Source organism: Podarcis pityusensis (assembly GCF_964106645.2).
Source record: "Podarcis pityusensis genome assembly, chromosome: 4".
In the NCBI taxonomy this organism is placed as follows: domain Eukaryota; kingdom Metazoa; phylum Chordata; class Lepidosauria; order Squamata; family Lacertidae; genus Podarcis; species Podarcis pityusensis.
Window position 1 is genome coordinate 13537848 of NC_138027.1, and position 25650 is coordinate 13563497.

General features: G+C 46.3%; 1 protein-coding gene and 1 long non-coding RNA gene across 2 annotated transcripts in view; both read right to left on the reverse strand.

The window, feature by feature from the left end:
- ME3 (malic enzyme 3) overlaps window positions 1-25650 on the reverse strand; it is a 97079-nt gene that overhangs the window by 37491 nt on the left and 33938 nt on the right. Inside the window, exons 3-5 of the mRNA XM_081002147.1 lie at window positions 15606-15739; window positions 13793-13942; window positions 5300-5375 (exon numbers count right to left, since the gene is read on the reverse strand). Of these exons, the coding sequence (XP_080858273.1) occupies window positions 5300-5375; window positions 13793-13942; window positions 15606-15739 (360 nt within the window). The remainder of the gene's footprint in view (window positions 1-5299; window positions 5376-13792; window positions 13943-15605; window positions 15740-25650) is intronic.
- On the reverse strand, window positions 22382-24911 carry LOC308475550. The gene is made up of 2 exons (XR_013985304.1): window positions 23276-24911; window positions 22382-22933 (listed from the first exon to the last, which is right to left on the reverse strand). It is a non-coding gene; the product is annotated as an uncharacterized lncRNA (long non-coding RNA).

Consider the following 25650-nt stretch of genomic DNA (forward strand, 5'->3'; position numbering starts at 1 on the left):
TCTGTTTTCCTTTTAAGTGGTGTAATTTAGCTCTTCTTATCCTCCAGCCTCTGGGACAAGCTCCAGTTTACAATTCGGTGCCCGGTGCAGCCCATAGCAAAAAAATAAATAAAAACTGAAATCAGAATCCAGGACATCGTTAACAAAAGGAGAATTGTGTGTGGGGTTTTTTTGTTTTTTTGTCGAGTCCCCTTTCCTTGCTCTGGAACGGCATCAGCTCCTAGTCCTTGCTGCAATTAACCTAGAGCGATTTCCCAGTATTAAACCACCCCCCTGATAGCTGGGTCTAGTTTGGGGCTGGATCTGTGGATCATGCTCCTTGGGTAAGCCACAAAAGCTATCTGAGAACATTTAACTTAAAGCATCTTTTATACTGCTCTTCACTCTGCTTAGAATTTCAGGGCTGGGTACCGCCATGTGCACCACAACAAAAATGCAACGAAAGACCCTTCAAAATTTAAAAATGCACAGGTTAAAATGCCTGGAAGAATGCAGGAGTTAGGAGTCCAGCCCAACTTGCTCAACCATGGCTTGTGGCTTAGCACTGCACCCAAACACGGCAGTGGAGTCCTTCTGAGCTCAGTAGGCTACAGAATAGTGTTATTAAGGCCACAGGTTTGATCCCCATACAGGACAGCTACATACTCCTGCATTGCAAGGGGTTGGACTAGATCAGGCATAGGCAAACTCGACCCTCCAGATGTTTTGGGACTACAACTCCCACCATCCCTAGCTAACAGAACCAGTGGTCAGGGATGAAGGGAGTTGTAGTTCCAAAGCATCTGGAGAGCCGACTTTGCCTATGCCTGGACTAGATGATGCTCAGAGTCCCTTCCATCTGTACAATTCTATGATTCTAACAGGGATCGTGCACATAGGCATATCAGGGCGAGAGGGCAGCGAATGCAAGACTACGAGACTGTCGGATATTTCATCAGATTTACCTGCTTTAGGGAGTGGGTGGAAGAGGAATGAGAAAAGCTGTGTTTACTTAGGAACAGAACAACAGACCTCACGAGGAATTTTTTCCTAGTTCAGAAGGAATTCGCTGTAAAATATTCTTAACATATTTCAGATGATTAAAGGGAGAATTCACTGGGGGATTTAAAAACTTCTGCCATATGGCTGGAGGGTTTTTTTTGTTGCTGCCGCGGTCAGAAGATAAATAGGCGTTGCTATCCAGTCTAAAGCAACGAGCATCACCCAAGCGGACCGACGGCTTCCTTCTTTTCCAGGTCTGCCAGTCGCTTTTGGTTGCAAAAGTTATGCGGAAAGTTATCTACACGGGTAATCGCTTCTGACATGGGCGTGGGTGGAGGAAAGCTATTGTCTTTCGTACACACACGGAAAATAAAAGCATGTGTGTGTATATTTGTGGCTTAGATTTGCTGGCTGAACTTTGCCGCGCATCTGTGTCCCATTGGACTCGTTATAAACACACTGCAGAACCAACCCTCGCTCATCGGAAGTTTCCTCGTTGCACCTAATCAGGAGTTAGGTCAGGGGACATTCTCGGTGCAGAAACCAATTCAAAGCCTGAAAGCCAGACACAGAATGAGGTTAAGCAGACAGCAGGCCCCACATTCTCCAAGTCCTTTGTAACAGCGAAACCCTGATTAAAAGGGAATGATATACATTGGCTCTGTAATAGATGCATGCATTCAATTGGCTCCAGGGTCTCTCAGCCCCATTGTCACTGTAAACTTGAAACGAATATTACTTTGAGAAAAGTAAGGTCGGTGTGGCTATCTGCTGATTAAAGGCATTTGAGCTGATTAACCATCTGCTGCTTAGCCAACTCAAGAACTGAACATAATTAAGTGTGCAGATTAGATTAAAGAAATTTAAACCGCTATCAAATTAAGTAAATGTGCATATAACCCAAAACATAAACGCAGGTGCCTTTTTGACGTAGTGCAGAGATGACTTATAATTTAATATACCAAATGAGCTGGTTGGGAAATCCACTTACTTTTACACTATTACAGCAACACAAAAGAATCAGGACAGGATAAGGCTCTAAAAGTAACTCGACTCGCATCACCCCCAATTGAAGCTGAGCCCTGGCAGCTCGTGAACTCACAGCTTTGACTGAGTAATCCACGGTTTAAAACTTGAAATCCTAATTTAGGGAGTTGTTGCTTTCCATCTCACCCCATCTTGCTTTTAGCATTTATCCACTGCTGGGATGTGGGAATGCGATGGTTTGCGGAAGGCTCCTAACACCATTCTGGCACTAAAACCAACGTATCAAAGCCTTGCTCAAACCTGGATGGCTTTAAAAGCCTCTGGCTTGGCTGTGGCCCAGATCCATTAGGAGCTCCTGAAACTGGTCATTATAGGAAGAACTGTTCAGAAACTGGAGCCTGATTTTCCTCTTCTCTTCCTGTCCCTTTCCCCTCGCGTGCTGTGTTTCTTTTAAGATTGTAAGTCTGTGGGGAGGGCCTGTCTTGCTCTGATTGCCTGTAAGCCCTTTTGGGAGTCTTGCTGGCTGAAGAACTGGGTACAAATGCTCTAAATAAATAAATTGGGTTTAGAGAAACCCATGGACATTAAAGGTTACTCGTCACGGCGGCTACGTACCACACCTGCACTGTCTCAGGCGGTATGCCCTTGAAAATATTCCTGCATTGCATGGGGTTGGACTGGATGACCCTTGATGTCCCTTCCAACTCTACAATTTTATGATTCTATGAATACTGCAAGTGGAAATTGCAAGTGAGGAGAGAATTGTTGCACTCAGCTGCTGCTTGTGGGCTTCCCATAGGGATCTAGCTGGCCACGATGAAGATACCATCTTGAAGCTAGATGGGCTTGCCAGATCCATAGAATCATAGTCACATAGTCCAACCCCCTTGCAATGCAGGAGTCTCAGCTAAAGCATCCATGACAAATGGCCATCCAACCTCTGGTTTAAAACCTCCAAGGAAGGAGAGTCCACAACCTCTTGAGGGAGACCGTTCCACAGTCAAACACTTCTGACTGTCAGAAAGTTCCTCCTGATGTTTAGTCGAATCTCCTTTTTTGTAACTTGAAGCCATTGGTTTGGGTCCTACCCTCTAGAACTGGAAAAAAACCAAACTTACTCCATCTTCCATGTGACAGCCCTTGAGATATCTGAAGGTGGCTATCATATCTCCTAGGGACACTGGTGGCGCTGTGTGTTAAACCACAGAGCCTAGGACTTGCCATTAAGAAGGTCGGCGGTTCGAATCCCTGCAATGGGGTGAGCTCCCGTTGCTCGGTCCCTGCTCCTGCTAACCTAGCAGTTTGAAAGCACGTCAAAGTGCAAGTAGATAAATAGGTACCGCTCCGGCGGGAAGGTAAATGGCGTTTCCGTGCGCTGCTCTGGTTCACCAGAAGCGGCTTGGTCATGCTGGCCACATGACCCGGAAGCTGTACGCAGGCTCCCTCGGCCAATAAAGCGAGATGAGCGCCGCAACCCCAGAGTCGTCTGTGGCTGACCTAACAGTCAGGGGTCCCTTTACCTTTTTATCATATCTCCTCTTAGTCTCCTCTTTTCCAAGCTAAACATACCCAACTCCCTCAAGTGTTCCTCATAAGGCTTGGTTCCCAGATCATCTTGGTTGCCCTGCAGCAGGGCTCTTGTTTATTTTCTTGGAGGGATGTTGGAGAAATCCAACGGAAACCCACAGTGGCCAATCAGATGCTTGTGAGAAACCCACAACCCCCGAGCACAACAACACTCTCTCCGCTTTTGATTCCGAGCACTCAGGTGCATAGTGCATCTAACACAAGTTGCTTTCTATACAGAACGGAACCTCAGAGCTCTCCAGGTAAGACTGGGAATATCCCCTGCTTGAAATGTTGAGGAGCTGCTGTCAGTCAATGCAGACAATACTGAAGCTTCATGGACTCAATGGTCTGACTTGGGAAAATGCCGTTTCTTGAATCCTGGATATATTCGTCTGATGTGGCTCTGGTTTCCTGCTTTCTAACCCGGTTTGCCTCTGTGCACTTTTGAACCAGGCTTTAGTCCCTGACAACAATCCCATGCCAGACGGTAACCGTAAATGACGTGGGAATTTAGCAAGCGTGGGACTGCAGGAAACAAAGGACTTCGCACTTTGATAGCAAATTTTGACGAAACCAGAGCAAATGCAATTGGGCATGCGCAACTCTACCACCATGAGACTCAGTGTTTTAAGAATACCAAACCACAAATTAGCCACATGACTGCTCCGAGCTTGATTTGCTTACACTCCTGAAAGTTACCATTCAGCTGTGCAAACTTGTAACTTGTAAATGTTAAATGGGGTCGTTTCTTGCAAAGCAGCCTCACAAGTGATGCTGGAGATATTGCTGGTGACTTGGCCAGGCTCCCCTAGAAAGCTATCGACAGGTAGCATTTGCAAAAAAAGGCTTTGTTTTTAGTGGGGGAAAGGGCCTGGGAGCAATTTTGTCTGCAAGGCACACTCCCATAATAGTAGATGCAAGCGAGTTGCAATTATTCAGTGATAAAGGAACGACGCATGCTCAGAAGCAGCCACTTCATTATCAGTTCACGTTCATTCCTGCAATAGGTGGGAGGAGCAGAAAGCACCATTGTACCTACTTGAAGAGTCAATCTGTTTGCCCGGTGTAGTCTCCGAATATTGCAAGATGGGAGTGTAGCATCTCAGAACATCCAGGGCCATCTGGAATACTTGACAGAACTCAGCCTATCTGCCTATGCCCAGTCTGGATTTCCATTCTTGGTCACACTTCTGCGTGACAAAGAGACAGAACCCAGGAACTGGCTTTTAGATATGTAATGGCTGAGCCTTGACACTAAAGCTAATTTCTGGGACAAAGCCCTCATAGGCCCAACCCCAAATTCCTGAAGCTTTTTGCAGCTGGAATACATCACACACAAACATGAAATCTCCTCTAGCAGCTCGAGATTTTTGTAACCCCTTTAGTTTTTATTCAGCTAAAAATGAGTCAAGATACCCATTACATACCCCACAACTGTCTCAAAAAAACAGGGACATCCTGGGTTTTTTATCACGTGAGCTTGGGAGCCATTTTGGTTGCTGAGATCTTGCCTGGAGAAAAGGGTTTTTTTGGGGGGGACCATGATCTCACACAGCACATGATCTCACACAGCACAACACACACTTTTGGGGTGCGGCCATTTGGGTCGCTGTCATCTCATAGCGTTCAGATCTCGCCCTGAAAAAAGCACATCTTTGGGGCTTTGTGATCTCGAGGGGATCACATGACTCCCATGGGAACACAGACGGGAAGACATGCGTCTTGGTTTTGGAAGCCCACATGTGGGAGCATATTCCATTACCTTTATGTTTTCTTCAGGCCATGAGTCCAGCATCGTTGCAACATGTCCTTTATCGTGAATGGTAATGAACAGCCCCCTGGAGGAGAGGAAAAAAGAACAGAGCAATCACAGTCTAAGAAAAGTTGCGACGCTCAGAAGTTGCAGTGCTGTTTAGGGGGAAGAAAGGATACATTGCTGTGCAAAAACAGGAAACAAAAACAATTGCATCTTTCATGCAATTGTTGAATCAGGAGTGGGGAATCCCAGTCTCCCCCCCCCCCCAGCTGATATTTGCATCAATATGGAAGTCTCCACTGGTGCCAATGAAGGATGCCCTACCAATGCAGCAAATAGTAGATTTCTTTTTTTGAGGGGGGGGGGGCAATGCAGAGACCACAGGAGGGATGGAGGAAGAGCTAAATCAGGGGTCAGCAACCTTTTTCAGCCGTGGGCCGGTCCACTGTCCCTCAGACCATATGGTGGGCCGGACTATATTTTTTTTTTTGGGGGGGGAATGAACGAATTCCTATGCCCCACAAATAACCCAGAGATGCATTTTAAATAAAAGCACACATTCTGCTCGTGTAAAAACACCAGGCAGGCCCCACAAATAACCCAGAGATGCATTTTAAATAAAAGCACACATTCTACTCGTGTAAAAACACGCTGATTCCCGGACAGTCTGTGGGCCGGATTGAGAAGGCGATGGGGCTGGATCCGGCCCCCGGGCCTTAGTTTGCCTACTCCTGAGCTAAACTCTCTCTCACTTCTCACACCCAATGGTTCCACTACTGCTCAAGTTCTTCCTGCTTCAGCTGCTTGTTTTGGTTTGGTTTTTTTAAAAACAACAACAACGCACTTTAAATGTATTCATGCAATTAACATCTTACCTGGTTTGGCTCTAACTCCTAGAAGAGTTTTGCTGGCTCTGGCATTTCGTGATATATATATATATATGTGTGTGTGTGTGTGTGTGCGCGTGTGTGTGTATATATAATTCTATACCTCTGAGCGCATATATATATATATATATATATATATATATAGCCATTCTTCACTCCTGCTTCCCTTGTTTTCATTAAATCTGCAAATTCCTGTCTGCTCTGTGTAACGCAATGCACGATTTAATGATGCATCCCCTCAGCAATACATTAAAAAAACAAAACAACCTTGGATAAGGGATTCATGGTTTTGTTTCCAGTAATGAAAACTCCCCAAAAATGTATGCAATGAAGCATGGGTCTCCAGAGAGCCTTTCCAAGGAGCCACTCCCATCATTCGCTATGTTTGCAGATATTCTTTCTGAGATCGCCAAGGCAAGTGCATTAGGCCCTGAAATTTGAAAACCAAACATTTGTAATTGTTTAGCTCTTTGGGGGAAGGCTTAAGCTAACAAGCACTCCTCCTGACAAAGGGCCAGTAATGACAGAGGGCTCTGCCTGAGCCTGCAGTTCATTTCTCCAAGCACAGATCATAATTAACCATCCGAGGGGTTGAAGTAACGGCAGTGACTAATTGCCGCTTTTTGTGGGTTGGCTCTCGCATGTACGTGCAAAGGCTCGGCTAATTGTTACAGGGTTTTGTTTTCTGTTCTTTAAAAAACCAAATAGCCAATAATTTCTTTCCTCCTGCAAGTACTCTTAATGTGAAGTGGAGGAAGAAGAGGAGAATGGGGAACGAGACAAGAGAGTCAAGATGGATTTGTCTTGAAATAATTTGCAAGCACAAAGCAGAATAAGCCACCTTCCTTTGCTGAGTAACCATCTTAAGCTGCCATCGCATGTTTTAAGCCAGACCTTCGAATGAGAGCCAAAAGGTGCCATTTCCAAGGCATCTTTATGAATCCACTGCAAAACACACACCCTTAAACCACAAGGATCTCAAGGTCCGTATAGTTAAAGCTATGGTTTTCCCGGTAGTGATGTATGGAAGTGAGAGCTGGACCACAAAGAAGGCTGATCGCTGAAGAATTGATGCATTTGAATTATGGAGCTGGAAGAGACTCTTGAGAGTCCCATGGACTGCAAGAAGATCAAACCTATCCATTCTGAAGGAAATCAGCCCTGAGTGCTCACTGGAAGGACAGATCCTGAAGCTGAGGCTCCAATACTTTGGCCACCACATGAGAAGAGAAGACTCCCTGGAAAAGACCCTGATGTTGGGAAAGATGGAGGGCACAAGGAGAAGGGGACAACAGAGAATGAGATGGTTGGACAGTGTTCTCGAAGCTACCAGCATGAGTATGACCAAACTGCGGGAGGCAGTGGAAGACAGGAGGGCCTGGCGTGCTCTGGTCCATGGGGTCACGAAGAGTCGGACACAACTAATCAACTAAACAACAACAACAGGCTTTAATTGTGGCTTCCTGGCTTATTTCTTTTCTTCACACTGTATAGGAGCAAAGCAGAAGCGATCAGGGAGCGTGCATCAGAAACCGCGATAAGCGAGAAAGCCAGATTTATTGTGCCATGCGAATGCAGCCAATGAAGACAAAAGTTTTTTTGCAAGCTGGCTAGAGGTGATGGGTCATATGGGGTGTAGTCTTTGGCAGAAATCATTTAGCTTCTTGAGAGAAATAACTGCTTCAGTGGCTGGAAGCTTACAGAAAGCAGATGTATCTGAAGAAAGGAAGCCTTTTTTATGAAAGGAAACTAAAGAAGTGGGGAAAGGAATTTTGGCTCCCTTTTCCATAAACATGAAACCCACATATCTCAGGAATGGCTCCCTCCTGTTGCAACAACCCTCTTCTCATAACAGTAAAAAAAGAGAGGGGGAAAAAGATGATCTTTCAATCCAGCTAGAATTTTATTGCCAATGAAGAAAATTGCTAGTCGTAGCATTGTGCTCTCTGTCTGTTCTTGAAATCAGCTTAATGAATGCACTGGGATAACTAGTTAAGTGTTTCCAGTATATAAACAATGCTGTCTCTGTAAAGGTCCAGCACAGATCTAAGTTGCCTGATCATAGTTAGGAGACTATGATCAGGAGGAGACAGGGAGTTCATGAGTTCCCTCCCTGCTTCATGGATCTTTCAAAATCAGATTATATGGCAGGATGGGAGTAGTACAGACAGGGTTTTGTGTGTGTGTGTGTGTGTGTGTGTGTGTGTGTGTGTGCGGGTGGGTGGGTATACAGTGGTACCTTAGGTTACAGATGCTTCAGGTTACAAACTCCGCTAATCCAGAAATAATATCTCCGGTTAAGAACTTTGCTTCAGGATGAGAACAGGATGTGGCAGCAGCGGGAGGCCCCATTAGCTAAAGTGGTACCTCAGGTTAAGAACAGTTTCAGGTTAAGAACGGACCTCCAGAACGAATTAAGTTCTTAACCCGAGGTACCACTGTATTCTGCAACATGTCTTTGACACAGTAACAGTGCACTAGAAATGGATTTATATTGGACTGTCCACATATCATACTCTTTATTTGTTGTTCTACAATGTTCCCTCGGGACTATCTGCATGCGAAAGCAGCTGCTGTGTCACTGAGCTACAGCCCATTACCATGGAGAATGGGGTTAACAAACTCTTTTCCTCTGCCTCAATTCAAACTGGAGTGGATCGGTGCCGCTATCCCTTCAGGCTTTGCAGAACTGGGGGGAAAGACACAGAACGTCCCTGGTTCAGTCCCAGGCACCTTGTGGTAGAGCTGGGAGAGGCTTCTGTCTGAAACTAATTGGTTCTGATTTTTGTGTGGTTTCTCCTAACCCGTTCCGATTTTGCGAACTGCAGCGATCAGAGAGCCAGCATTATATCCTCACCCGGCCAAATCTGACTGGAGAAGAGCTTTTCTAAGGAAGGAAGAAAAATGCTTAACATAAACAAGAAGAGCATTATTTCTCAAGTGAAAACCACCCCTTTTAATTGTGATAAAAGAGGAAGTTTCTAGGGGGTCGAGAAACAGATAATTGGAAAAAGATGTCTTGGGAAGGCAGCTTCCAAAAGAGCTGGAATTATTGGCAGAGGAACTTTTGCAGAGGAAGTCTTGCCTTCTTTGTGAATTAGGAAAACAACTGCACTTTGAGGAGCTAGTAGCAGGTGAGGAGAACCTGTGCCTCCCGCCCAGACCTTGTGGGACTCCAGCTCTTATCAGTCCCACCCACCATGGCTAACATCCAGGGAACCCCCAAAGGAAGAAGGCTCAGAGCCTGGGAAGCGGAGGTGGGACAATAATGAGTGGTCAGAGGGAGGAGACTGGGAAGAGGAGGAGTCAGAAGCTGAAGAGATAACAGGGCTTAGTGAGAAGGGAGAGTCTGTGGCAGAGATAAGTCCAGAATCAGAGGCAGAAGCTGAAGCAGTGGAGAGGGATGAGGGAGGACAAGAGGCAAAGATGAGTCAGACTGGTGCAGAGTCACAGATGTCTCCCCCTCCTGCTGCAACAAGCTTCCCTTCCCCCTGGTCTCCCAGAACCAGAAGAGGTATGAAGAGGGAAGAGCAGAGACACACACAGGCGCAAGTCTCAGATTGCTTAGGAAGGACCCTGCAGAGAAGGAGACTTAGGCAGCTGTGGGGAGTTGGGGACCTTCAGTCTCCACAACTGCCTCACAGGGACAAGACCTACTAAGAAGAGAAGAGGAGTTTGGATTTGATATCCCGCTTTATCACTACCCTAAGGAGTCTCAAAGCGGCTAACATTCTCTTTTCCCTTCCTCCCCCACAACAAACACTCTGTGAGGTGAGTGGGGCTGAGAGACTTCAGAGAAGTGTGACTAGCCCAAGGTCACCCAGCAGCTGCACGTGGAGGAGCGGAGACGCGAACCCGGTTCCCCAGATTACGAGTCTACCACTCTTAACCACTACACCACACTGGCTCTCTAAGAAGAGTTGCTGTGCTCATTAGGCCTGGCACTCCTGAGCAGACTTTGTTTCTTCTAATAAAGAGCTAACTCCACTTACTCAGTGTGATTTATTGCTGGCTCATGCCTGAGAAGCGAGGACGTATTCAATGAAATAGAAAAAGCCAGAGTTACATTTGTGTACTGAAAGCAACAACAATGATTGCCAACTATATTCACTGGATTGACTTCTGTTCTGGGTATGGGACACAGTGGCGGAGCTTCATGCTCCGCCACTGGGGGGTGGAGAGCAGGTGGGGGCAGGGCTGGTGCGCATCCTGGGGGTGTGGCGCTCAGGCGGGGGGCAGCCGCAATGGCACCCCACCGGGATTGCGCTGCCGGGGTCGGTGCGCTCCCCCCGCTCTCCTCTTCCTCCGCCAGTGATGGGACAAAATAGGCGAACACCAGCAATTTCTGCTCTTGTTTCTCTGAGTTCTCTGACACTCCTACTTCTGAGATTACAAAATGGCTCGTAATCTATTGATAGAGCAAACTGGGAATATAATGACAGCCTCCCCAAGCCTTGTCCCATCCAGATTTTTTCCACTACAGTTCCCATCAGCCCCAGCTGTTCTGATGGGAGTTGTAGTCCAAAACATCTGGAGGGCACCAGGTTTGGAAAGGCTGGCCATGGGAAGAAAGCCTGAAAATGGACACAGCCAGATGTAATTTGATTCAGATTTGTAAACCGGCCACTGCTAATGGAATCCAGGGGAGAACTGGTTACCTGATATACGACACTGGAAAGTTTAAAAAAAAAAGCTGGTTATACTTCTGCATTCTGCACAACAGGCACAACTATTCAGTATTATTAATTATACACTTAGTGTTCTTCTAAGAGCTGTACTAAGAATAAAATTGGCAGGTCTCTAACAGAATGGCTGATAATCTCCATAAAGGAAGCCAAGAGGGTGTAGCCATTGTTATATTGAATATATTCATTCCATGTTTTTCCTATTAATTGTCTAAGGCTGCTTACATTAGCAATGTAAAACCCATAAACCAACCATAAAGCAATAGAGACACCATCCAATAAAAACAAGGGTTAAAGCCAACAGCAGGAAGACAAAAACAACAAAAGCATTAGAACCAGCAGCAAGCTCAACGGCAGGAGAATAAAATGAGCTTTACCTGGTGCCTGAAAAGTGAGCAGTATAGTCACCAGGAACACTTGCCTGGGGAGAGTTTTCCAAAACCAGGGTGCCACCATTGAAAAGGCCCTGTCTTCAACTAACACCTGCCTACCCTCTGATGGAAGGGTCACCGGAAGCAGGGCCTCTGAGGATGATCTCAGAGAAAAGGCAGCTTCATGTAAGAGATGATCATTCAGGAACTAGCCATTATGGTCAGTCTCCAGTTCTGGAAGTGTTATGCTTCTGAATACTGAATCAGAAGTGGGCAGAGTGTTGTGGCACTCAGATCCTTCTTCCAGGCTTCCCACAGGCATCTGGTGAAAAGAGGTTGCTGGGGTCGTTTGGCCTGGTTCAGCAGGACTCTTTTCCAGTCAATGTTCACAAAGCAATGTGGGGTTAGTTTAAGAAGAATATGAAACAGATCCAATACATATCAATGGAGTTCCCTCTTCCTCAGGGGTTACTAGTGGGGTGCCACAGGGTTCTGTCTTGGGCCCGGTCTTATTCAACATCTTTATCAACGACTTGGATGATGGACTCAAGGGCATCCTGATCAAATTTGCAGATGACACCAAATTGGGAGGGGTGGCTAACACCCCAGAGGACAGGATCACACTTCAAAACGACCTTGACATATTAGAGAACTGGGCCAAAACAAACAAGATGAATTTTAACAGGGAGAAATGTAAAGTATTGCACTTGGGCAAAAAAAATGAGAGGCACAAATACAAGATGGGGGACACCTGGCTTGAGAGCAGTACATGTGAAAAGGATCTAGGAGTCTTGGTTGACCACAAGCTTGACATGAGCCAACAGTGTGACGCGGCAGCTAAAAAAGCCAATGCAATTCTGGGCTGCATCAATAGGAGTATAGCATCTAGATCAAGGGAAGTAATAGTGCCACTGTATTCTGCTCTGGTCAGACCTCACCTGGAGTACTGTGTCCAGTTCTGGGCACCACAGTTCAAGAAGGACACTGACAAACTGGAACGTGTCCAGAGGAGGGCAACCAAAATGGTCAAAGGCCTGGAAACGATGCCTTATGAGGAACAGCTAAGGGAGCTGGGCATGTTTAGCCTGGAGAAGAGGAGGTTAAGGGGTGATATGATAGCCATGTTCAAAGATATAAAAGGATGTCACATAGAGGAGGGAGAAAGGTTGTTTTCTGCTGCTCCAGAGAAGCGGACACGGAGCAATGGATCCAAACTACAAGAAAGAAGATTCCACCTCAACATTAGGAAGAACTTCCTGACAGTAAGAGCTGTTCGACAGTGGAATTTGCTGCCAAGGAGTGTGGTGGAGTCTCCTTCTTTGGAGGTCTTTAAGCAGAGGCTTGACAACCATATGTCAGGAGTGCTCTGATGGTGTTTCCTGCTTGGCAGGGGGTTGGACTCGATGGCCCTTGTGGTCTCTTCCAACTCTATGATTCTATGATTCTATGATTCTACTTTTAAAAGCATGGAGAATCTATACCAAGGATGAGTAACCTGTGGTTTTCCAAAAGTTGCTGCCCGCATAAGAACAGCCTGCTGGAGCAGTTGGGATCATAGAGTTGGAAGGGGCCACGAGGGTCATCTAGTCCAACCCCCCTTGGACTCAGAACTCTGAGATTAAGGGTTTCATGCTCGGCCAATGGAGAGTTGCCCATCTCGTCCAGCACTTTGCTCTCCCGGCGGCCAACCAGACGCCACTCCTGGAAAGCCTGCAAGCTGAATCTGAGTGTAACAGTGCTGTTCCTAGCTGTGATTCCCAGCAACTGGAATCTGATAGTACTGTCCTATCTCAACCGGGACACTGTTCCACAGAACAGGGGCAGCCACAGTGAAGGCCCTGATGCAATGGAAGGGGCTTCTGATGTTTTAGGGAGCTGGAGGGTAAATCCTCCCGCAGAATGCAGTGACCTAGTGCCTTGGAAAGTTAGCTCCCCTGGCCCTACTTGACCTTTCCTTATAAAAGGAAGCAGGAAGAAGATGCTGGCAGGCTGATTGACAGCTCTCGTTAAGGGCTTTTTGGCTGTCCCAAACCTGCCAATCTAGGCCACCTTTGCCTTGCTCCGCCCTGACGGTTGCTAAGTTTGCCACCCAGGTGCCGGCAAGTCCCCCGCCCATGGTCTGCAGGCATGGTTCACAGGCATAGCGATTTCTGTCTCCTGACGCAGCAAAAAGGCATTTGCTGAACCACACGGCAAACGCTGTTTACCCCCAAGGGTTGAACAGCAAGACAACAAGAATCTTAAAGGTTATGGAACTGACGGAGGAGGGCTCAAGTGAGAATGTTTTTGCAGTTAAATTTAGCTAGATTGCACTGTCCTGTTCTTGAACAAAACGACTCCCCAGCAGGCCATTAAGTAAACACATGCAAACTGGTTTTGATAGCTGCATCGTTTGATCAAGAATCGCAAAGGGCATTTCTTTTTTTCTTGAGGGCCACCCACATTAAGAGGCATACCAATGACAAAAGGAACATTCGTTTTCAATTAAGCATGGAGTGGCGGGTGGGATGGCACATTGATGGGGTAAGAGAGATAAAAATAGTCCCGTCTACTCACCGAGGCCTTCTGAAAGCCAGACCATACTGCTGACAGGCCAAGCCGACGGTGGGAGTGTATACTATAGGCATGAATCTTTCTATGTCCGACGTGAGGACCCGGTAGAACAGCTTCTCATTTCGGTCTTGGAGCGTCATAAGGATGATATACCTGGCAGGGGGCAGCGGGAGGGGGGAAGAAAAGCATAAGGAAAAGAGAAGCATTGTCAATACTAAGCAGAAGCAACGGAGCCAGTTCTCTGCCAGATTTGGGGGGGAAAACTCAACCCATGCTTCTTATAGCTGCTATTAGGCAAGAGGTTCCATGTTCAATCTCTGGTACCCCAGGTAGGGCTAGAGAGCCTTACTCCCAGGGAAGTGAGCACAGGACTGCAGCCTAAGATTCCAAGCAGGCAGAGCTCCTTGCCCCTCCCCAGCCCTCGGAAAACCAAAGCAAATTACAGAGAGATGTAAAGATGGTAGGATAAATTACCATATTTTTCGCTCCATAGGGCGCACCGGACCATAGGGCACACCTAGTTTTTAGGGGGGGGGAAATAAAGGGGGGAAAAATATTTCCGCGCCCCCCCCCCCAGGTCCAGGAGCGGCGGCAAGATTGCGCACAACCTCGCCGCCGCTCCCGGAGCTTGTGGGGCTGGGGGTGGGGAAGCCTGAGCTTCCCCCGACCCCAGAACAGGCAGCTATCCGCAAGCCTTCCGAGCACAGCGGGAACCCCTGCTGCGCTCGGAAGGCTTGCGGATAGCTGTCTGAAGAGCGAGAGGGGTCGGTGCGCACCGACCCCTCTCGCTCTCCAGGCTTCAGCGAAAGCCTGCGTTCGCTCCATAGGACGCACACACATTTCCCCTTCAGTTTTGGAGGGGGGAAAGTGCATCCTATAGAGCAAAAAATACAGTATGCAAAGCAAGAGAAGTCGTAGCTTCTGTGCAATTTTGTTTATTTATTATTAACTCCTCGGTGAGTTGCGGGTGGGTGGGTGGGGTGAACATCCCTCCATCCTCTAACCAGAGAAAGGCTGCCTGCCAGTTTTATTACGTGGTGAGGAATACAGAGCTATTGGTGTTGGAGAAGGGATTGCGAGAGCATCGTGCAAGAGGCCATGTGAGATCAAGGTGAATTGAAAGAGGGAAAGCGATGGCAACTCCACAAGCAATAATAAGGATACGGTAGGGGGATGGTCCCCATTTCATTTCAGGCTGGAAGCAGAAACATTGGCTGCATTGAAAGCAACTACCCTTTCCTACTCTACTTCCTCTGCAATACACTGGTGTATAAAGCCCTAAACCATTTAGGCCCCAAATATCTGTGAGACCACCTCCTTCCCTAGAGACCACCTCCTTCCTTTTGGGTGTTGCGATCAGCAGAGGAGGTCTTCTTAGCAGTTCCAACACCCTTAGAAGCCTGGGGTGGTGTTGGCCCAGGAGAGGGCCTTCTCTGTGGTAGCCCCTAAGTTGGGGAACTCTCTCCTCAAAGAGGTGCACCTGGGACTTTCATTGCACAACTTTCATAGTATGCAGAATATGCACCTATTTATCCTGATCTTTGAGATATATTTCTTCCCTGAGATATATATGTTTGAACCCACTCTAGTTGCATTTGCCATTTCTTTTAAACTGTTTTTAATGGTGACCCGTCCTGGGACCTTCTAACCACTGTCAACCATCTGCTATTGCAAAAAATTTAAGGTATGCTGTCATATTGCAAGTTTCTCTGCAGAGTTCTTCGGGGTGAGCAACCTTATCTTACTTGCATCCTTCCTAATGTTTAGCTCCGGCCACAGCCCCTTGCCTAGCGCTCTCTCCTCACATCTTGCTTACTTGTCTAGATCGCTGGATTTGGTCTCGTAGCTTTTGAGGACGCGGAGAACTTGAACATCTTGGCTCAGGAAGCAAGGAGGGAGCAGGCCGTGGATTCCCAGCTGAAGCCTCTCTTCGAGGGTAAAGGCCATTCCCTAGGAAGGAAGAGAGGATGTGTTGAAGCAGTTATGGAATGGAGAGGCTCTCTTAACAGAAAGGAAGTATTATTAGATTTCCACTTTGGTGGACTCTCTTTGGGATACGCCACAAAGAATAAGAACTTCTTGGGAGGCATTTTGAGTCCTCCACCCCTCTTGTATTCTCACAACAACCTTCTGAGGTGAGTGAAGCTGAGGCTGAGGCCAGCAGGTGAGTTTCAGGGCTCTGAAGAGAACTGAGCCAGCCTAAACTCTATGTCAGGGATGGAGCAACTCTGGACTACAAATCCCATCATCCCTGACCACTGGCCATGCCAGCTGGGGGCTGATGGGAGTTGGAGTGTAACAACACCTGGGGGATGGTCACAGCTTCCTCACTCTTGACACAGGGTGCTTCCAAACAACCTTTTTATTGAACGTTCACTCTGCTTTGTCTGCAGGGAGATCAGAGGACATTGGACTCAGCTATACGGCTGCAAATAAATTGTTTTAAGCGTGTTTTAAGTGCAAGATAGGGGGACGCGGGTGGCGCTGTGGGTAAAACCTCAGCGCCTAGGACTTGCCGATCGCATGGTCGGTGGTTCGAATCCCCGCGGCGGGGTGCGTTCCCGTCGTTCGGTCCCAGCGCCTGCCAACCTAGCAGTTCGAAAGCACCCCTGGGTGCAAGTAGATAAATAGGGACCACTTACCAGTGGGAAGGTAAACGGCGTTCCGTGTGCTGCGCTGGCTCGCCAGATGCAGCTTGTCACGCTGGCCACGTGACCCGGAAGTGTCTGCGGACAGCGCTATATGTGACTAGATTCCACCATTGGCTACTGAACGAGTGCACATTCTGATTTGTTTCCAATGCACTGCCTCATTCCATACTTTCTAATGCATTTCCCCATTACTTTCCTTACAGCAGAAAGTCCGACTTTTGGGGAAAGGAGATTTGTTGCGAATGAGCACCCAATCATCAACGGTTGTGCAATTGACCGGGGATAGCTCGGTTGGTAGAGCATGAGCCTCTTAATCTCAGGGTTGTGGGTTCAAGCCCCATGCTGGGCAAAAGATTCCTGCATTACACAGATTGGACCACATGACCTTTGTGGTACCTTCCAACTCTAGAATTCTATTATTCTAATCTGAATTTGCCAGTATGTCCTATTTTTAAATCTTACCCAAAACCAACATCACCCTGGAAGTGCTCACAGGCTTCAAAATGGTCCCTATCCCTGTTCAGCCATGAATCTCACTGACTGAGGCCCAGGTTTTTTTAAGGATTTTGCTTCATGTGGTCAACCATTCCTGTTTTTATTTGTTTACAATAAATAAAAGCTCAGTTTCTACATGTCTTCTCTAAGCAAAACTTAGCAGGCTGCCATTCAATAGGTCTGCTTTTGAGAAGAACTAACATCTGCTACAAATCCAATGTTTCGCAAGAAACAAGAGGAATTAATCATAAACAACACGATAGAGCTTGCTATGTTTCTGAGTGCTATGCAATAAATTTGTTATCACAGCATGCTAGGGTTATAAATCAGCTTGTAGAGAGATACACATGATTCTACATGGTTTTCTGATATTACCCTCAAACTCAGGCAAATAGGGATTGCAATAGATTCCCTTCTTCTATTCGATGAGTCACAAATCATCTCTCTCATCAAGCAGAGGCTGCTAGGTCATGAAATCCAAAAACTACCAGACTTTTGTATGTTAACCTGCCTGCTTAGAATTGCAGCCCCACCATGGAGTAATGCCTAATTACTTTTATAATTTAGATACTCCATCACAGAGCTTTTATGCTAGCTTGTCTAAATGCATTCCCCTCATCTGTATTGTTTGGAAGGTTTCAAAAAATTCCCTTCCAGAACAGATTTTCTGTTCCTGTAAGAAGAAATCACCAGATACAATGCATCACATAATTTTGGATTGCCGTCACCCATCGCAGAGATCTCCCAGTGACTCCCTTACAGCTCAAAATATCGATTTACAAAGAGTCTGTAATCCAAGATTTGCTGAGGGATGATACTCCTGAAACTACCAAGATTGTTTCGGGGTACAGTGGTACCTCGGGTTACAGACGCTTCAGGTTACAGACACTTCAGGTTACCAACTCCGCTAACCCAGAAATAGTACCTCAGGTTAAGAACTTTGCTTCAGGATGAAAACAGAAAATGTGCTCCAGTGGCACGGTGGCAGCAGGAGGCCCCATTAGCTAAAGTGGTGCTTCAGGTTAAGAACAGTTTCAGGTTAAGAACAGACCTCCAGAACGAATTAAGTACTTAACCCAAGGTACCACTGTACTTAGCCAAGCTCTTTAAAGCTAAATCTAAAGTTGCCCGATTTATTCAATGGTGGCTATTTACCGGTAGTCTTTTATATATTGTATGGATTATCAATGTATTTGGATGACTTTGTATGATTTTACTGTTTTAACTTATGCCAATAAAGGCTAGTAGTAGTAATACAAATCAGTTTGTCAATCAGCTTTGCAGTGGCTTAACATCTTTGACCTGCTTAGTGCTTTTTTTCCTTTTAAAAAATGTTTAGGGGTACTCTCATTTTCCTACTCGTATTGAAATACTGCCCCTCAATGAGGCCAAACTTAGATTCACAAAATGTTTAGGGGTATGCGAACTCCTGCGTCCCCCCAGAAAAAAAGCACTGGACCTACTAATATTATTATAAGAGAGAGAGAGAGAAAGAGAGCTTCTTCAGGCTCAGGGAAAGGATGGGATTCTTCCTGCTCAAACACTTGAGGGCCGGACACCCCTCAACCATGACACAACCCCCTTCTCCGACACCTTGGCCAGGGAGAGTCCAGCTTCCCAGGCCAAATAATCCTCACAGGGCTAAAGAGGCAGGTTAGGCCAGAAGCCTCAGTGATAAACCACAGAAGCCTCTCTGGGGGCATTTTTTCTTTCAGGGAGGAATTTCAGCCAGCTGGAAGGGAATCCCAAGAAGAAAAATGGCCAGTATCTCCCTCAGGCATGCATCCCTGTGCTGGAGGAGAGAGAGGTCCCAAAGGCCTCTGCATCATCCAAGATCATAGCTGCCAACGTTTCCCTTTTTTAAAGGGAAATTCCCTTTTTCCAAATAGGATTCCTCACAAGAAAAGGGAAAAGTTGACAGCTATGTCCAAGATGCCTTTATGTACATTAGAGAGAGCCATTCTCTGTTTATTCCATGAGAGCACAGCCGCCATTTTGGGCGTCGTGATCGCAAGCAATTTTGTGCCACGATTCCCATCCCCCACTCCAAAAGTGCTTTTTCGAGGCTGCGATCTCACGTAGCATTCCAAAACATGCATTTTGGGGCGCCATACCCCAAAACCCCGCTGTTTTGGGGGGAGGGAATCGCGGCACCACATCGTGTGAGATCACAACACCCAAAATGGCCGCCATGCCCTCGTGAGAAAAAGCGGGAAGATGTCGTCTTGGAAAAATAGCGTCCTGGTTTTTCCCTTAGACGTGTTGGAGGGTATGATACACCTCTCTCTATCCTCCACGCAGGCAAGCACGAGGCCTTATCAGAGTTCAAGGGAACATTTTGGCTAGGTAAAATCACTCCAAGATGGTAGAAAGCACAGCCAGCAAAGGAGGAGAAGACATGGGACCCGGACAGAGTCCCAAGGAAGGAGAAGGCGATCAATTGCTACTAGCCAAGATGGCTGTGCTTTGCCTCCACAGTCAAAGGCAGCAATGCTTCTGAATACCAGTTGCTGGAAACCACAGGACGGGAGAGTGCTTTGCTGGCAGATTTAGCTGCACACAAACTTCCTCTGAGCCAGCACGTGCTACAGAGATGACTAAACAGATCGGGATGGGCGTGCCAAAAATAATATTGTTTTCATTTAAGTTATTGCATTGGAATATTGAGAAATGAAACATACACTTTTTTTTTTAAAGAACCCATTTGAAAAGGTTTCCAGGAGGCGTGACTCATGGCTTCCACATAACAACAAACAATTCAAGTTTCTTGAACAGCACGTGGTAACCTATCAGGCTGAACCCGAGAAAAATATTTTTATTCAAGTATTGGCTTTGATTTATGTTCCATGGCAACCATCGCAGACGATTTGCAACACTGTGGGTTTTTTTTTAAAAAACTCAGAACCTGTGTGTCTTCCCTGAAGAAACCCTTATTTGAAACTCTGGTGAGCGGCTGCCAGTCAGTGCAGACAATATTGAGACAGGCGTGTTGAATGGTCTCTTTAAATTTGAAGGTTCATTATTGTTCCACAAGATGTGTATTTCTTTAAAGGCCAGAGCAAATAACCTGACCTAGTTTTACAGCTGTGAAGCAGTACAGTGGTACCTCAGGTTCAGGTTCAGGTTACAGACTCAGGTTACAGACTCCGCTAACCCAGAAATAATACCTCGGGTTAAGTACTTTGCTTCAGGATGAGAACAGAAATCGTGCTCCGGCGGCGCAGCAGCAGCAGCAGGAGGCCCCATTAGCTAAAGTGGTGCTTCAGGTTGAGAACAGTTTCAGGTTAAGAACGGACCTCCGGAACGAATTAAGTACTTAACCCGAGGTACCACTGTATAGCAGGTGCTGTTAAGTTGTGGTAATTAAGCTGTTGGGTATGGTATATAAAGAGCAGCATGTAGCTCTCTCAGTACCCTGGTGGATGGGTCATGTTTATTGATATATTGTAATTTAGTGTAAAAGGAGTTTTTGTTTTTGTTATTAAAACCTAGCAAAAGTTACTTTTGCGTTTCTTGAAATGTGTGGTCTCCCTAGCACGCCTTCTGCAGCGCAACTAATCTGCAAAACAGCCAACAAGGCGGACCAATGTTCCGACTTTGTATAGGGCAGATTCCTATGTTCCTATGGGGATTTCAGTGCCTTTCTTTCTAACTGGAGGCAGATGCCACGCAGCTCCCAGCAACTGCCAGCAGAGCTGTGGCAGTTCACATGCCACAAGTGGCCCAGCCACTGCTAGATTTGGGTGGACAAGCAGCATGCAAGGCATCACATACCTCAGGCATTTAGCCAAAAAGAAAAACCTCGAGAGGCCAATGGGAGCTAGTGCCATATGCTTCCTCCACTACTGGAGGCCGTATGACTCCTAGGCTGGGAATCACAAGTGCAGAAAGCAATGGCATGTGGTCAGTGGACTAGGGACTGGGCTATCCCTAAATGTTTCCAGTAAAATAGAGTAAAGGTAAAGGGAACTCTGACCATTAGGTCCAGTCATGGACGACTCTGGGGTTGCGGCGCTCATCTTGCTTTATTGGCCGAGGGAGCCAGCGTACAGCTTCCGGGTCATGTGGCCAGCATGACTAAGCCACTTCTGGCGAACCAGAGCAGCCCACGGAAACGGCGTTTACCTTCCCGCCGGAGCGGTACCTATTTGCACTTTGACATGCTTTTGAACTGCTAGGTTGGCAGGAGCAGGGACCGAGCAACGGGAGCTAACCCCGTCGTGGGGATTCAAACTGCCAACCTTCTGATCGGCAAGCCCTAAGCTCTGTGGTTTAACCCACAGCGCCACCCGCGTCCTGTAAATTAGAACATTAAAGTATTAAAGCCTGGCACCTCCTTCCCAAAGCGCAGGAAGCTTCTGCCCGACTTAGGGAAGGAGGCAAGATGCTCCATCGAGGTCCAAGTGTCTTTCATTAATTTCCCAAAGGCTGCCTGACTGGGAGAGACCCTAGTCTGAAACCATGGAGAGCTGCTGCCAGCCAAGGTATTTAACTTGATGAGCTAATGGTTTGACCTGGTTGGAAGCAGCTTTGCATATTCCTATGCTAACCACTCAGCAACCAAAAGCCCTCGCACCTCAAGCAGAATATTTCCTGGCCCTGCTGTTTGAGATTCCTCGGCTGGAGATTGTTTCATTCCCAGCAGGCAAATCCTATTTAACGTCTACGATCTACCAATCTGAGGCCCCGGAGCCAGGACGACTGCCGAGGCCGAAGGGAAATATCATAAATGGCAAGGTGGCCAAAAGGAGTGGGTTTTCCTGTGGCGACTTCCTGGCGAAGCATTTTAAATTCCGCAAATGCTGACATGAAATGTTCTGTGCATCAGAAGAGGAGTGGAGCCAAGCCTGAGAGGTGAACTTTGCTCCCTTTTGACCTTGCGCTCCAAACAGATAACTCGGCAAGAGTCCAGATAATGTGCCTCAACCAACTATGGGTGATGCCAACCGCGTGAAGGAAGGAGGGGAAATGGTCCTAAACCTATTAAAAATCAACCACATGGTTCATGATTAGCTATTCACTCTGGTTGATGTTAGAAGCCACAAAAGAAGAAGCTAGAGAGACGTTTATCTTCCTCTTGCATAATAAAGGAAGCAGTTTTCTACCAAGCCAGGCCCACTGACCCATCTACCTCAGTATTGTCTACACTGACTGGCAGCTGCCCTCCGGGGTTTTAGGGGTGTCAGGGATTGAACCTCAAACCTCCTGCATGCAAAACAGATGCTCTAACCACTGAGTTACGGCCCTTCCCAAAGACTAGAACCCAGGGCCCATCAACAAAGCTGAATTTTTTGGGACAGCAGAAAGGGGCACTGCTTTACACGGCGCACAGCAAAATTGGCTTTATGGAGGGGCTTGGATGAACTCATGGAGAATAAAGCAATGCAGATGCTCTGTGGGGCTAATTCAAGGCGTGTTGGAAGTAGACTAGTAGCTGCCGATAACCTTTTCTTTCGAAACAGATTTTTATTGATTTTTGAACAAATACAAGAACCATTAAACAGTTATCGAGCAGTACATCTAATGGTGTTTGTTCTATCCATTGACTCTAGACATATGTTCAATGTTCAACCATATTACCTAACATAACCTCCCCTCTGCAAATATTGAGCGGTTGTTGTATACTGGTCTTGATTTTGTTCATTCACATAGTTAAAGTTGGAAAGGTATATTTTGTTAAAAAATTTTTTTACTCATTTTTCTTTTTCATTCATTATATACATCTCAAAGTCTTAACATTTACTATGTATTCCTTCCTCCCTCCCCTCCTAGGCTTCCCCCAACATCCACTTCTGGTTTGTTTCTCTTTTCAACGACTTTGCTACCTCCTAACAGAAAAAGTTATTAACAACATAACATCAAACTTAACATTAACAACATAACATCAAACATAAAAATAAAAGTAAATGCACCATAATATTTCTCTAGCTTCTAAACATTTTCTAATACTAATAGTGTGAATGTTTATTTAAATCCTGCCATCAAGTCTATCAACCTTCTTTGTATCTGCAAGTATAATTGAAATATACTCAAGAGTTGAGAGTGGATTTCATGCTCTTTATTCAACTCATAGTGGTGAGGAGGAATGGAAGTTCCCCCAAAGTATCTGCTTTATATACATTATTTACACAATGGGCTGCACGTGATTGGCTAATTCGGGAATTCTCCTGCAGGCCAATCAGGTTGTGGATTCACTTCCATCTAGAGCTGGATTGGGTGGCTACTGCGGACCAATCATACTGCTGCATTGTTCTAGGACCAATCAGACTGCTGCATTCTGAATCCTATTGTTCTAGGACCAATCAGACTGCTGCATTTTGGATCCTATTCAACTCAGTACATAACAATAATATAAATGGTTCCCATTTTTTTTCAAAGTCGCTGTTGTCTTTTTCTCTTAGTCTGACAGACTAAGAGAAAGTTGGAAGGTGTCTTTATTCGTTATGCCGTCAATTGCCCTCCTGTTCCTGGTGAGATGATCGGACATTGTGGCATCCCATATAGTATTTTCCCATATGTTCATGAAAGGGTATCTGGACCACTTCCCCCCTTAAAAGCCATCTCTGCTCGCTCAAAGTCAGTCTCTGATAACCTCCACAGAGGGGTCTATGCCTGCTGGACTATGATTGTAAAAAAGATTTGGATTGTATAACCTCAGTTAATTTGTTTATTCCACTTTAAAAACCATCTGCATTGGGCCTTTGGCCTGATCCAGTGGGCCTTTTCTTATGAATTGAGCTATCTCAAATTGCCTCAGCTGGTGAGCTTTATATTTCCGAGGCTTAACTAACAAGACTACAGGGCGGCTTTCCTCAGCCCATGTGAAAACATCTCCTTAGAGATGGGGGCATCCACTGATTATTGTGCCTCCTCCCTCAACCTGCCCCAAATCTTCACTTTTGGCTTTTTCGAAGGCTGACAAAAGGCCCAGTGTCCTCCTGCCTGTTTAAAGAGAACAGGCAAATGTATTCCAGGTCGGTCTCAGCGACAAAGAGAGATCCTTCTGTGTTTCTCCCGATGCCTGCCAAATTACATGAAAAGTTAGTTGCGGGAAACAATTCCCTTTTTTAAAATATACAATGCGATTCTTTCAGTGACGTTCTTATTGAGGACTCCCTTTCTTCTTCTTCCTCAAGACTCTTCGTTTCCAGTTAAGCCACCAAAGAAATGGAGGGATAATGACCTTTCTATAGGCCTTTTGCCTGTGTCTCGGACATAAATTAAAGCACGTTGTTCATTTGGCGCCTCAGAAACGACAACTGGCTTTTCTCTCCATTTAACCAGGCCTCTGCACATAGGCGAAACACATGGTACCAAAGCCTGATCTTAATCACACATGGGAGCGGTGAACCCTTTTGTGTTCACTTGGACCACAAAATGGCCACACTCCAAAGCAGGCCATTCGCTAAGGACCCCGCTGCTTGATTCATTCTGTAAACCGAGACTTCTGTTTGATAAAGGAGGCTCAAAGGAAAGGAAAGGAAGAGAGAGAGAGAGAGAGAGAGAGAGAGAGCAGAAAGCAGCTAATGGCATCTTCTCCTACAGCATACAAAATATTAAGGGCTGAAAGGTAACTCTGTTCTGGAAAAATCCTCAATATTTGCAGATATAGAATCCGGAACGGCAAGGATCATTCGGTTTCTGAATTAAGGGTTATCTCTGTTATCAGTTAAGTCAGTTAAACCAGGGTGGTGGAGGTGTTGCTCAGCAACCAGGCAGAGTGTCATGATCTTTACTGAGGTAACTCGCGCTCTGACTGGCTATGCAGTTCTGAGGGAGTTTTCCTCTGTACGTTTGGTTGGCTGTCCCCCTCCTATGTAGAAGGCCTGACCCAAGCGAAAGACAAAAACTCTCTGCTCCTTTCTTCTCAAATTATGCATGGGTTTTTTATTCAGTTTGCTCTGTAAAGTGCACCGGATTCAAATAAGGAGCTCTAGCACAATGGCGCTTTTGCCCCTCTTTATCTCCCCCCCCCCATTGCCTCCTCTAGACTGGCTGGGGGGTGGGTTTCAGGAGAAGCCTCTAAATAAACAGCATGAGTGGGGAAGAGAGGGGAGGTGGTTCCATGAAAAAAGCCGAAATGCTGGTGCTGATCGCAACATTGAATTCTTCCCAGTGTTATCAGGACTTTCCCCTCTGTACTCTGCATTGACTTTGTTGACAAGCCAATGAATTTGAATTGTGGGAGAATCAGGGTGGCCCAAAATAAGGACCGTTTCACGCGGTGCATAGTTAAAATGTGCAATTTGCTACCACAAGATGTGATGATGGCTGTCACCTTAGACTGCTATAAAAGGAGATACAAAAAATTCGAGCTTTCCACAGCTGCTACCCACCATGGTTATATACTGTCTCCAGGATCAGAGTTTGTACGTCTCCGAATGCTATTTCCCTGAATACTATTATTTCTCTGTGGCGAGGGAGTTTCACAACATAGAGGCCACCACAGAGAATGCCCTTTTCTGGGCCACTGCCACCCTAACTTCTGAGGGCAGTGGAAAAGCCAATAGGGTCCTCTCTGCTGATCTTAACACCCAAGGGGGTCTTGCAGGAAGTGGCTTTTCAGGTATTAGGGACCTGAGTTGTTCAGGACATGAAACGTGAGCCCCTTTAATTGGGCCAGGAAACAACGGGCAGCTAATCTTCAGGGAGCAATAGTGGAAGAGGGCTAGTGGCCTAAGCCCTGCCTCCCATAAGCCTCTGCTTTGGCACTGT